At 46.2% G+C, this 17,931-nt stretch overlaps 1 protein-coding gene across 1 annotated transcript in view; it reads left to right on the top strand.

Moving 5' to 3' along the window:
- The window catches only part of LOC149445066 (vomeronasal type-2 receptor 26-like), a 104,068-nt gene that overhangs the window by 7,729 nt on the left and 78,408 nt on the right, over positions 1–17,931 (top strand). Inside the window, exons 2-4 of the mRNA XM_089654243.1 lie at positions 830–1,041; positions 8,212–8,320; positions 8,414–8,475. Of these exons, the coding sequence (XP_089510369.1) occupies positions 830–1,041; positions 8,212–8,320; positions 8,414–8,475 (383 nt within the window). The remainder of the gene's footprint in view (positions 1–829; positions 1,042–8,211; positions 8,321–8,413; positions 8,476–17,931) is intronic.

Here is a 17,931-nt window from a genome sequence, read left to right on the forward strand (position 1 = left end):
TAAAAAATTTCAAATTTCCCACCGGTTCCGGCACCCGTACGTCCCGACGTCACAGGGACCGGAACACAGAAGCTGGATGCCGGCATCAGCCGGAGGAGATGGACGGGGACGCTGCAGGGGACACATCGTGGGAGCGAAGGACAAGGTAAGTGCTGCAGGGAACCCCAGAGTAACGCCGCATGGTAAGTCCGAGTGTAGCTCGGGGTTACCGCTCTTGGTACTGAAATTTTACCCCGAGCTACACTCGGGAATACCGCCAGGGAGGTTAATAAAAGTGGGCTACCAGGCCCTTAAATTGAGTTCCTGTTTGGCATAAACTCACTTGAAACGCATCTGTCACTGAGCTAAGCATCCTCCATATTACAAGGCAATGCTGTAATGACTGAAATGTGTCAAGCATTTGATGTGCAGCAAAAAGGTACTTTTATTGTGGTAAGACAGAACCCCTCAGGAGGGATTTTAATTGTCTGTTGATCTCCAAAAAGCCTTTGATTCCGTTTCCTATCATACTTATTTACTTTGTAGTAACGATGGGGAATGTGATCACTTTTTTTAAGAATTCTGAGAGCACTTTATTCAAACCCCCTAGCCCATATTTGATTGCAAGGCTATCAATTGTGCCTGTTAGAGGTAAGAGACAAGGGTGTCTGCTATCCCCCTAGTTTTTGTGGTCACAATAGAGACTTTAGCAAAAGCCATTAGGTCACACTCTGATATCCATAGGGTTTGGTGTGCTTCTCAAATCCATAAACATACGCTATTTGCAGATAATCTTTTTTTTTGACGCTGCTGGTTATCTCAATGCCTAATATTTTTTGATTGTTACTAGAATTCAGAAAGCTTCCTGGTCTACATGTGAACATGTGTAAATCTGTGGCTCCGAATGGTAATATTCCCGCCTTGCTTGTTGATCGCCTGAAAGAACATTTCTCCTTCATGTGGAGTGACTCTTTTATTCCATATCTGGGTATCCACCTCACCTCCAGCATGAAATCTTTGTATAAATGTAATTATAAGTGGATCTACAACAATGGTTACAGTGTAATATATCCTGGTTGAGCAGGGATAACATAATTAAAATGACGTTGATGCCTCGCCTGCTTTATTTTTTAGCTCCCTCTCGTTACCTGTTAACTGGGCACAGTTGTTCCAATTTCAAGCCAAGATTATTCAAAACTTTTGGAGCCATGAGGGCCACCATCTGGATAAACGTATTCTATATATGAGCAATAAGTATAAAAGGCTAAAAACAAAACCTATGTGGCTCAGGGCCAAAGTTTTTTTCTAAAAAAAAGCACTGGGGCGAGCATTACACTGTCAACCACAGTCCTTTGGCTAATCAGAGTGATCACATGAGTTTACTAACTTCTGGTGACTCATACAAGACTAAGGGGTTAAACTGCAATAAAAAAAAAAACACTCCTTGCTGACTGGTATTTGCTTTTGCATTGGTACATCTGGATTCTACAGTCAACACCAAATATTCTCCGAATCATTGTTGGGGCCCTGGAGATAGGGTAGTGGTCTTTGTTCCTCAATCATTAGAAAAAGGTACTTTGTAACAGGTGATGGGGATGCTGTCCTCCTTGGCAAGGTCTCCCATTGTATGTGGTCTGGTATAGGAAGCAGGGGCTGCATGCTGTCCTCCCTGGCAAGGTCTCCCATTGTATGTGGTCTGGTATAGGAAGCAGGGGCTGCATGCTGTCCTCCCTGGCAAGGTCTCCCATTGTATGTGGTCTGGTCTGGTATAGGAAGCAGGGGCTGCATGCTGTCCTCCCTTTCCTTGAAACCAGGATGCATGACTGGATAAGGGTCTAGTTGGAGAATTAATGGGGACCCCACTCATTTTTTTCTTTTAGGGCAACTGCAGTGTGTAAGTCAAGCTAACTGTAAGTCAGAAAAACAAACGTACAAACGAGCGCTAAAATCAAACTGCTGTAGCACCAAAAAGGCAACCAAATAACCTCCAAAAACCATATAATAGTAACAGGTGCAGCGTTAAATATCCAGCAATAAAGTGCACATTAAAAACTCAAAATAAAACTCATAATATCATTCAAGATGAAATGTGCAAATATTACGGTGCTAATAAAGTAAAGTGCTGGTAACGAGTAAAGAGCCGTACGCCGTGATGTCACGCCACCAGAGCCTTGAGCAGGTCCGGCGACCATCTTTGTTTTCTGATGGTCAGTGTGTTAATACTTGCTTTTAAACCGATTTGAATCTTTTTTACCCATGTGGATGGCACTATTTAATAAATCCTTTTCTTTGGCTCTATATTATTATTATTATTATTATTATACAGTATTTACATAGAAAGGTTTGCTCAGCGCTGTACATTATAGTGGGGGACAGTACATGAGACAATACAGTAACAATACAATACACGAGGGGTTCGAGGGCCCTGCTCTTTCGAGCTTACAATCTAGGAGGGAGGGGATAGTGGTACAGGAGGAAGTGGCTGTGGGGGATGGAGTGGTAGGAAGAGTGGAGGAGATTGGCTGTTAGGTGAGGGTGGGGTAGGCTTCCCTGAAGAGATGGGTTTTCAGGGTGCGCCTAAAGGTGAGGAGGGTAGGTGACAGTCTGATGGATTGGGGTAGGGAGTTCCAGAGGATGGGGGAAGTCCTGGAGAAGTCTTGCAGTCGGGCGTGGGAGGTGGAGACCAGGGAGCTAGAAAGTAGGAGGTCTTGTGAGGAGCGAAGATTATGGGTTGGGTGGTATTTGGGTATCAGGTCAGTGAGGTAGTTTGGGGCAGCATTATGAATGGCTTTGTATGTCTGTGTTAATAGTTTGAATTTAATGCGTTGGGCAATCGGGAGCCAGTGGAGGGAATGACAGAGGGGGAGTGACAGAAGGGGAGCGGTTGGTGAGGTGGATGAGTCTGGCCGCTATATGAGCTAAAAAACCCACAGAGCCCATCACGGAGGATGGCTGCAGTACTGCATGTGACCCAGAGGAAAGGGATTCCTGACCAGGCTGTGTTCATCCTTAAAGGGACCTCCGGCTGACCACACTATGTACTTATACATGTGTATTGTAAATGCGCATCTGGTGAGTGCGTAATTTTACTATATCCCTGGCACATCACCGAATGATCATATTTGGCACAAGGAATACCACTTTAAGATCACGTTTACCAGGACTTTCACCTATTTGCCACTATTTCTGGACATTGTTTTGTCACTTGTTTACTATTAGATTGAATATTTTCTCGTTACCAGCACTTTACTTTATTAGCACTGTAATATTTGCACATTACAAGCTAACTGTAAGCCTGGGTTCACATATATGCTGTGCGGTATATTGCATGTGATTCTCACAGCAACCACACCGCATTCCTGTACAGATCACATGCGGCGATGTGCGGTGCAATCGGAACTGTACATTTTGTATGGCTCTAATCGCACCGCACCCACACCAAAAACTTGCAGAACCCTTTTTTGGGTCTGCACTAGAATCGGACCGCATGGGTATTCACACCTATGCGATCCGATTTTGCACATCCCACCGCATTTTGCAGACCGCTTTCAAGGTGTTGTTAACTTAACATACACACCCGCAGCAATTCGTATGAACGGGGGACGATTCTGATGCCTTGTGTAATTCGCACTGAAAACGCTGCAATTTCCGCACCGCATCAGTGTGAACCCGGGCTGAAAGAAAAAAAATCCACAGCCAAATATGTAGTGCAAGTGTGTGCATGAAAACTGTACTGTTCCATAATACTACTTACATCAAGGTATTCCCCCAAGCATGTCATTTGAATGATTTGTGCATATTGTACAGCTCATGCATACATATTTGTGCTATAGAAAAAATTAAACCTGCACTTGGATTAATACACAAATTGCAAAAAAAAAAAAATATAAGTGAAAATATAAACAAAAAAGCTGCTCGCATAAAAGGCAATATACAAATTATATTTTTACTGTTTATAATTTGTGTATTTGTGCTATACACTAGCTGATGTATGATAGACACTCATTTGTTGCCTTTTTTCTCTGACACCATAATGTACAGGATTTTTTTCTGTCATGCCATTTAGCTTAGTGCATGTACAAAAAAGCCAGTCACATTTTTTAATAATTTATTTCTTTGAATTAATCCTAGGTAAAGTGTTTATCTGCGTTATGTTCTGTACATTACAGGGGCAAAAGGCACAAATGCAGCAATAATTGGATTTTCAACGCCAGTAGCAAACTAGGGCTGTAATGTACACATTGGACACTGCACAATCTTATAAATTATTTGCATAATGCTAGGTATTAAAATAATAATATTATTTTGTATTTTATTACTATTCACCTAAACTAGATGGGTGAATGAAGTGTTAAAGTGAAGGAGACATAGTAAGACTTGTATGATGACAGTCAGTATTGGAAAGCAGATGGTGATTAGAGATGAGCGAATCGAACTTGGCGAAGTGGAATTCGTTTCGAATATTAGGAAAAATTCGATTCGCACCGAATCCGAATTTTAGCAAACTTCGGGTGCACGAATCAAATTTTCCCCGATCAGCCGGCAAAAAGTGTCACTGCAGAGAGCTCCGCTATTACTGACAGTTCTCTGACAGTTCTGACAGTTCATTTACAGCGGTTGAAACATTGTATCTATTTGTTTCCATTTAGGATACAGATGTTTTTATTCGGAAATAAATAGATACAATGTTTCAACCGCTGTAAATGTGAAGGAACTGTCAGAGAACTGTCAGAAATAGCGGAGCTCTCTGCAGATACACTTTTTGATGTACTGGAATTCTTCTTCTTTTCATTCTTCTTCTTCTTTTCATTCTTCTTCTTCTTCTTCTTCTTTTCATTCTTCTTCTTCTTCTTTTCATTCTTCTTCTTCTTCTTTTCATTCTTCTTTTCATTCTTCTTCTTCTTCTTTTCATTCTTCTTCTTCTTCTTTTCATTCTTCTTCTTCTTCTTCTTTTCATTCTTCTTCTTCTTCTTTTCATTCTTCTTTTCATTCTTCTCATTCCTCTTTTCATTCTTCTTTTCATTCTTCTTCTCATTCTTCTTTTCATTCTTCTTCTTCTTCTTTTCATTCTTCTTCTTTTCATTCTTCTTCTTCTTCTTTTCATTCTTCTTTTCATTCTTCTTCTTCTTCTTTTCATTCTTCTTCTTCTTTTCATTCTTCTTTTCATTCTTCTTCTTCTTTTCATTCTTCTTTTCATTCTTCTTCTTCTTCTTCTTTTCATTCTTCTTTTCATTCTTCTTCTTCGTCTTTTCATTCTTCTTCTTCTTTTCATTCTTCTTTTCATTCTTCTTCTTCTTCTTCTTTTCATTCTTCTTCTTCTTTTCATTCTTCTTTTCATTCTTCTTCTTCTTCTTTTCATTCTTCTTCTTCTTCTTTTCATTCTTCTTCTTCTTTTCATTCTTCTTCTTCTTCTTCTTTTCCTTCTTCTTCTTCTTCTTTTCATTCTTCTTTTCATTCTTCTTTTCATTCTTCTTTTCATTCTTCTTTTCATTCTTCTTCTTCTTTTCATTCTTCTTCTTTTCATTCTTCTTTTCATTCTTCTTCTTCTTCTTTTCATTCTTCTTCTTCTTCTTTTCATTCTTCTTTTCATTCTTCTTTTCATTCTTCTTCTTCTTCTTTTCATTCTTCTTTTCATTCTTCTTTTCATTCTTCTTCTTCTTCTTTTCATTCTTCTTTTCATTCTTCTTCTTCTTCTTTTCATTCTTCTTCTTCTTCTTCTTTTCATTCTTCTTCTTCTTCTTCTTTTCATTCTTCTTTTCATTCTTCTTCTTCTTCTTTTCATTCTTCTTCTTCTTCTTTTCATTCTTCTTCTTCTTCTTTTCATTCTTCTTCTTCTTTTCATTCTTCATCTTCTTCTTTTCATTCTTCTTCTTCTTTTCATTCTTCATCTTCTTCTTTTCATTCTTCTTTTCATTCTTCTTCTTCTTCTTCTTTTCATTCTTCTTCTTCTTCTTTTTATTCTTCTTCTTCTTTTCATTCTTCTTTTCATTCTTCTTCTTCTTTTCATTCTTCTTCTTCTTCTTTTCATTCTTCTTTTCATTCTTCTTCTTCTTCTTCTTTTCATTCTTCTTCTTCTTCTTCTTCTTTTCATTCTTCTTCTTCTTTTCATTCTTCATCTTCTTCTTTTCATTCTTCTTTTCATTCTTCTTCTTCTTCTTTTCATTCTTCTTCTTCTTCTTCTTTTTATTCTTCTTTTCATTCTTCTTTTTATTCTTCTTCTTCTTTTCATTCTTCTTTTCATTCTTCTTCTTTTCATTCTTCTTTTCATTCTTCTTCTTCTTCTTCTTCTTTTCATTCTTCTTCTTCTTCTTTTCATTCTTCTTCTTCTTCTTCTTCTTCGTCGTGCCCCGTGACTGCCCAAATGAGTGAAGTGTGCGGTGATTCTAAGATCGACGGCACTCATCTGCATGTCATACTGACTGACAGTATTATTTCTCTTCCCCAGCAGACTCCAAGGGCATTTAAATTAAAGGTACAGTGTTCTGCACTAATATAAAGGCTCTCTGAAGCCTAGAAACCCTTTTAATAAGTTAAATTCGCAGCGAATAAATTTGCATCGAATCAAATTTCTCCCGCAAATTCGGCGAATCAGCCGAATCGAATTTTTGAATAATTCGCTCATCTCTAATGGTGATCAGTAAATTCAGCGTCTGTTTCCTGGGGGAATCCGGCAGAAACTTTCATCCAATAAACTATCAGGTTTGTTGTTTGGCGACTCTTTTGTTGTATTGTGAATGGCGCGGTCCCACCACTGTAATCATGTGTGGGTCTTGTGGGGTCTCCAGAGCCCGCTCAGCTCAGGTGTCGGCACACAGAAGGTTTACAATCCCTCTAATAATGAAGAATGATGTCACCGGCTTTACTATTCTCTACAATCTGCTGCCATGTGTGAAATATTGTCATCATCTGGTCACCGGCCTCCAGAATAGGACCTATCAGGGGAATCCAACACAACAGGGAGATGAAAGATTTTACTGTATAAGACACAAGAAATACAAAAGTCTAAATGTGTCTCCAAACTGACTTCAGTGATCAGCTGATGAATATTAAATTCAGATTGTACAGAAACTTCCATCCAATAGAACAAACTCCGGCTGTCCCTGTAGATGATGTCTAATAATACTTTACTAAAGAACTGCTTTCCAGTACGAGCGATACATGAAATAAAAGTTATAAAGTTTAGTAGTTTCTTTTGCTGGATTTTCAGTATATATTGTATTTTAAATTCACACGTGAATATAAAAATTAAAATAAAAATTAAATTGTTTCCAGCATGTCAAATATTTAAAAACTGTATATTATAATTATGAACAATTTATAAAATAATTTAACATTATTAATAATTTATGATTAAAATGTACTGTTAATAATAATAATAATAATAACTACAAAATAATAGTGATGGGCTTGATGTTCAAGTCGAAATGGTAAGGATGTTCAGTGGGCTTTTCGCCCGCTGCAACCCAGAATGCACTGCGCTTTGGCAGTGCATTGGGATTGACCAAAGCAATGCACCTGACCACAGATCAGGTGCAATGCTTTGTCCAATCACAGCACAGTTGGGTGGAGTTAATGGCAACGTCACCTCTAGCTCCACCCATGATAATGTGATAAAATCAAAATCGTCAAAATATGCCAGGATAAAATATAAATGCCTGATATATGTGAATACTAGTCATTTTACGATATTAAGCAATAATGTCAGAGTATAGGGCACTATACGGAAAATTGAAAAATTGGAACCACAATAATAAGCAGGAGGATAATGCAACATAAAGTCAACTGTTATCTATGAAGCAGTTGATATCCACTTTAATGTTCAGGCCAGAGGGGGTCAAAGTCTTCATGTCATATATCCATCTGGTCTCCATCTGTGAGACCAGCCTTTTCTTACTATTACCCCTCCAGTGGCTCTGAACTAAGTCAATGCTCATGAATTTTAAACAGGATGGGTCTCTCTTGTGGTGGTATCTAAAGTGCTTTGAAAGTGAAGGGTCCTTAAAACCCTTTTTAATATTATTGACATGTTCCCTAAATCGGTCCCGAAGCCTCCTTGTGGTGCGGCCGATGTACTGCAACCGGCAAGGGCATTCTAAAATATATACTGCGTACCGACTGTTGCAAGTTATAAATGTCGAGATATCAAATTTAATCCCAGTTTTGGAAGATCGAAATGATTTTACTTTTTTTAATGGGTTCTTGCTTTGTCTGCATATTATGCATTTTTTGCAGGGAAAGAAGCCTTTCAAGCTGGAAAACAACGTGGTATTAGGGGGCGGATCAATGATATTCGGAGAAATTCTGCTCCTTAGTGTTGGTGCCTTTCTGAACACAATCTCCGGTTTGTCTGGAAGGGCCTTTGAAAAGATGGGATCTGCTCTAAGGACATCCCAATTTTTCTTTATGATGTTACGTATTACTTTGTGCTCTATAGAGAAGGATGTAATGAAAGGACAAAACATCCCATCTTTTTGTCTCGTCGTATTAGACAACATGGTATCTCTATTAAGGGTAGCCACAAAGTTTAATTCTGTCAGGGCTCCGGGTATGACCAGAGATGTGTGGACTGACACAGGGAAACGCAGGCTTCAGGTATAGAGTAAACAAGACAATTTATTAAAAGACTAAACAACACAAATGCAGTGCAAGGTAAACATAACACAGTGCAAACAACCCAACCTCCAACGGATAACCATATATACAATCAAACGTAGTCGGGAAGGCCGGGTCGGTAGCAAACGGGCAAACAGGGTACCAGGAGCGAGTGGAAGAGTGGTCAGGAATAGCCGAGGTTAGGACAGGCGGAGTTTGTTCAGAGTCAGGATCAAAGCAGAATCAGGATCAGGCAGGAAGCAGACAGGATGCAGGTACAGGGGCTCATGGGAAACATACACCAAGGCCCTGATCACAGGCCTGGTCCTGCTTAAATACACCTCCTGCAATCAGCCTCAGGTGATGGCCTGATTGCAGGAGTGAGATTCTGGCTGCTGAGAGCACCCACTGGCCAGCCTTGGTACTGCAGCCCACAAGGCAGGTGAGTCCCACCACCATTGGTGAGTCCATTCCTGACAAATTCTTTGTCTAATGTCTCCTCTTTATCTCCTTTTTCTAGGAACCGTTGTTTTAAGATATTTGCTTTCTCATGATATGTAGTAATCTTTGCACAGTTCCTCTTTACCCTCATGAACTGGCCTTTAGGTATCCCCGCTAACCATGAGGGGTGGTGGCAACTGTCAACTGGGATATAACTATTTCTATCAGTTGTCTTAAAGAAGGCTTCTGAGATGAGGTATCCTCCTTTATTGACTAGAGTTATATCCAAAAAGTTGATTTTGATGGTACTATAGTTAAATGTTAATTTGATATAATGGTTGTTGTTATTTAATGTGCCAAAAAAGTTAATCAGGGCTTCCTCTTCTCCTTGCTAGAGGAGGAATATATCGTCTATATACCGTTTTATAGAAGAGGTGCTCTGGCCATTCTCTGGAGTATATTAAGTCTTCCTCCCACCTGGCCATAAAGAGGTTGGCCAGGCTGGGAGCAAATTTTGCTCCCATCGCGAAGCCTCTGGTTTGCAAGTAGAATTTCCTATTGAACCAGAAATAGTTTTTTGCATCGCGAAGTCCAAAAGTTCCAGTACAAAAGATTTATGTGCTGCCGAGATGTTATCGGTAGTGTTAAGATAATACTCGACAGCTAACATTCCGTCTTCATGATTAATGTTGCTATAGAGGGAGGAGACATCTGCAGTAACTAAACAAGTTACATATTGTGGATCCCAAGTGAGGGTGCTGGTCTCGTTTAACACCTGCTTAGTGTCCTTGATATACGATGGAGTGGTTTGCTATGAGGGACACACAAAGAAGAGGAGGAACCAAGACCACCAGTGGGGGACCCAAGAAGAGGAGGATTGGGGCCGGTCTGTGCAATACCAGTGCACACAGCAGGTGAGTATAACATGTGTAGCACGCTCCTAGTTGCACTAGGTGGAGCTAGATCCCTAATGTTTAGACAGGAGCTGAATAGCATCTCAGGTGCAATAGCCCGAAGGGTAAAATTCAGGTCAGGCTAAGAGATTCTGCAGGCCAGCACCTCTGGAATTTCCCCCTGCTCTCAGGCTTTCAGAAGAGGGCCTTGGAGGCAGCGGGTGGATCTAAGGAATGGTAGGCTGCACCTTTGAGGGACCTCAGCCAATCCCCAATAGGAGGCTTGGCAAGGGGCTGGACTCCCTTAAGAGGTGTTAGAGTCTACCCAGTAGCAGGAGACTGGTGGTGGGAGAGGAGTGAGAATCAGGAAGATGTGAGGCTGGAGGAAGAAGACTGCCAGGAGACCTGCTGGGTTGGGGACTGTCTATGAGCCTGGAGCTGGAAAGGAGGTAACATCAGGACTCATTAGTCATCCCCCACAAACAGCTCATATTCAACCCAACCTCACTATCTCCATATACCACAAACTGCTCGTATTCAACCCAACCTCACTATCTCCATACACCACAAACTGCTCGTATTCAACCCAACCTCACTATCTCCATACACCACAAACTGCTCGTATTCAACCCAACCTCACTATCTCCATACACCACAAACTGCTCGTATTCAACCCAACCTCACTATCTCCATCCACCACAAGGTGCTCATTTTCAACCCAACCTCACTATCTCCATCCACCACAAGGTGCTCATTTTCAACCCAACCTCACTATCTCCACCCTCCACAAACTGCTCATATTTGAACCAACCTCACCATCTCCATCCACTACATGCTGCTCATATTCAACCGAACCTCACCATCTCCATTCACTACAGGCTGCTCATATTCAACCCAACCTTACCTTTTCCATCCACTACATGCTGCTCATATTCAACCCAAGCTCACCATCTCCACCCACAACACGCTGCTAATATTCAACCCAATCTCACCATCTGCATACACCACAAGCTGCTCATATTCAACCAACCTCAACATCTCCACCCAATCACAGCTGTTCAAATTCAACCCAACCTCACCATCTCCACCTACCCCAAGATGCTCATTTTCAACCCAACCTCATCATCTCCATCCACCACAAGCTGCTCTGACCAAGAAGTACAGTATGTCACTATAAAATATAATACTAATGCAATAAAGAGGGCCAAAGAAGAGTTATTGTATCTCTCTTTTTATTTAACATTGTTTATTGAGAAATTTGAGCTCCAGTATTTATTCTATTGGATCAGACTACACAGGCCAACCTTCTCTCCTCACCTCCATCATTGAACCTTGGCCCCCCCATGACCCTTTCACCAACTGGCCGTTTTATCTTCCTTGGACCACTTTTAGTTGGTCCTGACCACTGCAGACCTTGAACATTCCACAAGAGCTGCAGTTTTGGAGTTGCTCTGACCCAATCATCTAGACATTACAATGTGGCCCATGTCAGAGTCCCCTCAAATCCTTACAATTGCCCATTTTTCTGCTGTCAACACATCAGCTTCAGGGACAAAGTGCTCACTTGCTGCCTAATATACTTAATTTCAGGTGTCATTGTAAAGAGATCATCCATGTTATTCTGTCAGTGGTCAGAATTAGAGATGAGCGAAGTATTCAAAAATTCGATTCGGCTGATTCGGCGAATTCGAGGAATAAATTCGATTCGATGCGAATATATTCGCTGCGAATTTAACTTATAAAAAGGGTGTTTCTAGGCTTCAGAGAGCCTTTATATTAGTGCAGAACACTGTACCTTTAATTTAAATGCCCTTGGAGTCTGCTGGGGAAGAGAAATAATACTGTCAGTCAGTATGACATGCAGATGAGTGCCGTCGATCTTAGAATCACCGCACACTTCACTCATTTGGGCAGTCACGGGGCCAAAACCAGAGTGTGGAGCCACAGTGTGGCGGTGGAGGCAGCAGCAATGGGAGGCCATACAGCACCCTATGACAAAATGGAACCCACCAGCAGTGTGAGGAGACCTGAAAGTGGCACATGGCAGAGTGTGGCGATGGAGACAGCAGCAATGGGAGGCCGTACAGGGACCCATGACACACTCTGGACCTGGCAGCAGCATGAGGAGGCGGTACAGGGGCCCATGGCAGATTACGGGCCTGGCAGCAGCATGAGGAGTCGGTACGGGGGCCCATGGCAGATTAGGGGCCTGGCAGCAGCAATGGGAGGCCCGTAATCTGCCAGCACCCTATGACAAAATGGAACCCACCAGCAGTGTGAGGAGACCTGAAAGTGGCACATGGCAGAGTGTGGCGATGGAGACAGCAGCAATGGGAGGCCGTACAGGGACCCATGAGACACTCTGGACCTGGCAGCAGCATGAGGAGGCGGTACAGGGGCCCATGGCAGATTACGGGCCTGGCAGCAGCAATGGGAGGCCCGTAATCTGCCAGCACCCTATGACAAAATGGAACCCACCAGCAGTGTGAGGAGACCTGAAAGTGGCACATGGCAGAGTGTGGCGATGGAGACAGCAGCAATGGGAGGCCGTACAGGGACCCATGAGACACTCTGGACCTGGCAGCAGCATGAGGAGGCGGTACAGGGGCCCATGACAGATTACGGGCCTGGCAGCAGCATGAGGAGTCGGTACGGGGCCCATGGCAGATTACGGGCCTGGCAGCAGCAATGGGAGGCCCGTAATCTGCCAGCACCCTATGACAAAATGGAACCCACCAGCAGTGTGAGGAGACCTGAAAGTGGCACATGGCAGAGTGTGGCGATGGAGACAGCAGCAATGGGAGGCCGTACAGGGACCCATGAGACACTCTGGACCTGGCAGCAGCATGAGGAGGCGGTACAGGGGCCCATGGCAGATTACGGGCCTGGCAGCAGCAATGGGAGGCCCATAATCTGCCAGCACCCTATGACAAAATGGAACCCACCAGCAGTGTGAGGAGACCTGAAAGTGGCACATGGCAGAGTGTGGCGATGGAGACAGCAGCAATGGGAGGCCGTACAGAGACCCATGAGACACTCTGGACCTGGCAGCAGCATGAGGAGGCGGTACAGGGGCCCATGGCAGATTATGGGCCTGGCAGCAGCAATGGGAGGCCCGTAATCTGCCAGCACCCTATGACAAAATGGAACCCACCAGCAGTGTGAGGAGACCTGAAAGTGGCACATGGCAGAGTGTGGCGATGGAGACAGCAGCAATGGGAGGCCGTACAGGGACCCATGACACACTCTGGACCTGGCAGCAGCATGAGGAGGCGGTACAGGGGCCCATGGCAGATTACGGGCCTGGCAGCAGCAATGGGAGGCCCGTAATCTGCCAGCACCCTATGACAAAATGGAACCCACCAGCAGTGTGAGGAGACCTGAAAGTGGCACATGGCAGAGTGTGGCGATGGAGACAGCAGCAATGGGAGGCCGTACAGGGACCCATGACACACTCTGGACCTGGCAGCAGCATGAGGAGGCGGTACAGGGGCCCATGGCAGATTACGGGCCTGGCAGCAGCAATGGGAGGCCCGTAATCTGCCAGCACCCTATGACAAAATGGAACCCACCAGCAGTGTGAGGAGACCTGAAAGTGGCACATGGCAGAGTGTGGCGATGGAGACAGCAGCAATGGGAGGCCGTACAGGGACCCATGACACACTCTGGACCTGGCAGCAGCATGAGGAGGCGGTACAGGGGCCCATGACAGATTACGGGCCTGGCAGCAGCATGAGGAGTCGGTACGGGGGCCCATGGCAGATTACGGGCCTGGCAGCAGCAATGGGAGGCCCGTAATCTGCCAGCACCCTATGACAAAATGGAACCCACCAGCAGTGTGAGGAGACCTGAAAGTGGCACATGGCAGAGTGTGGCGATGGAGACAGCAGCAATGGGAGGCCGTACAGGGACCCATGACACACTCTGGACCTGGCAGCAGCATGAGGAGGCGGTACAGGGGCCCATGGCAGATTACGGGCCTGGCAGCAGCAATGGGAGGCCCGTAATCTGCCAGCACCCTATGACAAAATGGAACCCACCAGCAGTGTGAGGAGACCTGAAAGTGGCACATGGCAGAGTGTGGCGATGGAGACAGCAGCAATGGGAGGCCGTACAGGGACCCATGACACACTCTGGACCTGGCAGCAGCATGAGGAGGCGGTACAGGGGCCCATGGCAGATTACGGGCCTAGGAGCAGCATGAGGAGTCGGTACGGGGGCCCATGGCAGATTAGGGGCCTGGCAGCAGCAATGGGAGGCCCGTAATCTGCCAGCACCCTATGACAAAATGGAACCCACCAGCAGTGTGAGGAGACCTGAAAGTGGCACATGGCAGAGTGTGGCGATGGAGACAGCAGCAATGGGAGGCCGTACAGGGACCCATGACACACTCTGGACCTGGCAGCAGCAAGAGGAGGCGGTACAGGGGCCCATGGCAGAGTGGCGAAGCGTAAGCAGCTTAAATTGAAGGCCATACAGAGGCCTATGTTAAAAATAACATGTTTGGGGCATGATTCATGGCGGATTTAGTCAGTTGTGTCAGGAACTGGTGGTTTGAAATCCAGACTAATCCACGCCTGATTCATTTTCACAAACGTGAGTCTCTCCACACTTTGGGTGGACAGTCGTGTCCTCCGAGGAGTTACAATACCTCCTGCCGCACTAAACACGTGCTCCGATGCCACGCTACTGGCCGGGCATGACAGCCTTTCAAGGGCAAATTCAGCTAGTTGGGGCCAAAGGTCAAGTTTCGTTGCCCAGTAGTCAAGGGGATTGTCTACCTCGGTTGGCAGGGTGCTGTCCAAGTAGGCCCAAGCCTGTTGTTTGAGGTCCTGCTCCAGGTCCACCTGATGCTGCTGCTGCTGCGGCTGGTTAGTATTTTCTTCACTGCGCTGGTGAAGAAAGCTACTCATCATCGACTGCAGACTGAGGCAGCCGCTGCTGGTGGAGCTGCCACTGCTCCTACCACCCCAGTCCCTCCCCTGCTGCCATGGCAGCGGAACACGAGTGCACAGGTCCCACAGTGTCTGAGGATGGACGTTGGCGCAGAAAGGCAGAGACCAACTGACTACATAGGTGGTTTTTATAGTACGTTATTTTGGCCTCCCTCTCAGCAGGTGTGAAAAAGGCCACCATTTTTGAACGGTAGCGAGGGTCCAACAAGGTGGACAGCCAAAAGTCATCCCTCTGTCTGATGGTTATTATTCGGCTGTCGCTACGCAAGCAACCGAGCATGCTATGGGCCATTTGTGCCAAGGAATGCGAGGGACTCCCTGCCTCCATCTCCACAGCATACTGCCACGGTGCGTCTGGGTCCTCTGTCTCCTCCTCCTCCTCTACCAGATGCTCCTGCTCCTCCACTCCTGTCCGCTGAGTGGAAAAACCACCCATTTCACTCAATAATTCCTGAGCACCAATGTCCTCCTCTACCTCCTCCTCTTCTTCCTGTCCTGCCCCCACAGGGGTCATGTGGCGTTGAGATCTGTGCGCCACGTCTACCGCACCCTGACCAGCCATTGTTAACAGCATTTGTTCCAGGACGTGCAACAGAGGAATGACGTTGTTCATCCCATAGTCCTGCCGACTCACGAATTGCGTGGCCTCCTCAAAGGGCCTGAGCAAGCGGCAGGTGTCACGCATGAGCTGCCAATGGCTGACATCTAAGTTACACAGGGGAGTACCTTTATCCGCTTGTAACATCAGGAAATTGGTGATGGCCTTTCGCTGTTCGTAAAGGCGGTCTAACATATGTAGGGTTGAATTCCACCTTGTTGCAACGTCGCAGATCAGGCGATGCTGTGGAATTCCGTTCTGCCACTGCAGCTCAAGGAGGGTGTGCTTTGCGGTGTAGGAATGGCTGAAATGCATGCAAAGTTTACGTGACATTTTAAGGATGTCTTGCAGTGGGATGGTGGATTTTAGGAACCGCTTGGCAACCAGATTGAACACGTGAGCCATGCATGGCGCATGGCACAACCTTCCTTGACGCAGAGCAGACACCATGTTCTTTCCGTTGTCGGTCAACATGGTTCCGATTTTCAGTTTGCGCGGAGACAGCCATCTGTCGATTTCTCTGTTTATTACACTCAGAAGTTCCTCCCCTGTGTGACTACGTTTGCCAAGGCATACCAGGTGCAGCACAGCGTGACACCGTTGCGCCCTGCACATGTGATATGTCGGTCGGGTAATGGGACTTGGCACGGGGGTGGCGGCTGAGGACACGGCGGAAGAAGAGGTGGTAGAGGCGGACATCTTTGCTGGACCAAGGACGTGCAAACGTGGAGGCAAAAGCGGCGTGACCTGTCCAAGTTGCTGGTGCGGCTGTGCCGGCACCACGTTCACCCAGTGGGCCGTAAATGACATGTACTGTCCCTGACCGTAGTTATAGCTCCACACGTCGGCGCTGCCGTGCACTTTGGCAGAGACCGACATGCTCAAAGACTGGCCCACCATCTCTTCTACATGTGAATGCAGGGCTGGCACTGCCTTTTTGGCGAAGAAATGCCGGCTTGGCACTCTCCACCGCGGCACGGCACAAGCCATCATTTCTCGGAAAGGTGCTGAGTCCACCACTTGGAAAGGGAGGGACTGCAGCACCAGCAACTTGCCAGGAGGACGTTCAGCTTCTGCACCGTCGGGTGCGTGCTCGCAAACTGTTGTCTCTTGGAAACGGATTCCAAGAAAGACTGCTGACGGAATCGTGAAGAGGAGTAGCAGGAGAAGGAGCATCTGAATGAGCGGAAGATGCCAACGAGCGACAACTCCCCTCAGCAGAGGTGTTGGAGCCTTGACTGGCTGATAGTGGGCGATTGACGTCGGGTGATGGAGCAAGTAACGGAGCGGGTGATGGAGCGGGGGCTGGGGCAGGCAGAACCGCCGTATCTTTATCATGGTTTTCCCAGGCCACCGAATGGCGACGCTGCATATGCTGACGCAACGCTGTAGTCCCAACATGGGCCCCCTGGCCACGCTTGACTTTCTGGCCACATAGTCGACATACGGCTACGTTTACTTCCTCGGGCGGCTTGACGAAAAATTGCCACACCGCCGAGTAGGAAACTTTGCCCCCGCTACTCCTCACTGGCTGACTGCTACTTCCTCCGTGCACACCGCCACCACTACTGGCCGTGGTGGTAGGCTGCAGTGGAGCTGGTGCTCTACTCCGTGGCCATTTGGCTCCACTGACACTGCTGCGACCCTGCTGCCTCCTGGGCAACCCACCAACTGTTTTGCTCGCTGCCAAGCTGGCACCCTCTTCTCCTGATGATGCGGAAGCAATAGCCTGATGACGACGAGGCTGCCAAGTGCGATCAGCCTCATCATCATCAATTAGGGTCTCCGCCTCACTACTAGCCCACTCGGCTGCGTGTGGGTCAGGAGACAGACCTGTCTCTAGACCGGCTACCGAGCCACTCTCCTCGCCAGTACTTCTTCGCCTGGCTGCTGAAGAGGCGGATGTCTCCCCCCGTTCCTGACCGCCCTCTGTTAGCTCTTCCTCACTGTACAGTGGGGCTGAGCCCACAGCATGCGATACTTCGCTTGGTGAGGGAACACCAAAGGACAGGGGCAGTTAGAGGACACGTGATTTCAGTGGGCTTGCTCCCGGGCCATGCCAACTAACGGTTGTGTCTGACATACCCACCGACCGTTGGCTGTAGGTGTCAGAGGTGACCTGGGAAGAGGAAGACTACCGAGCCAACCAATCGATGACGGCAGGGTTGTCGGTGGAGACACGACCGCTGGATGACACCGGGAGCACTGGCCTCTGGCTGCAACTAGTGCTGCCTCGACCCCTTCCTCTGCTGCCACGTCTGCTCGCTCCTGAAACATTGCCTCCTCTGCCACTCCTCTGCGTGTTGTCTGACATACTCTTTAATTCAACGATTCTGTGTCCCTGAGTAACGATTCTGTGTTCCCTGAGTAACAGTTCTGTGTCCCTGAGTAACAGTTCTGTGTCCCTGAGTAACAATTTTGTGTCCCTGAGTAACAATTCTGTGTCCCTGAGTAACAATTCTGTGTCCCTGAG

Source organism: Staurois parvus, unplaced genomic scaffold (assembly GCF_062004578.1).
Source record: "Staurois parvus isolate SC_StPar_1 unplaced genomic scaffold, SC_StPar_1.0 ptg000747l, whole genome shotgun sequence".
Lineage (NCBI taxonomy): Eukaryota > Metazoa > Chordata > Amphibia > Anura > Ranidae > Staurois > Staurois parvus.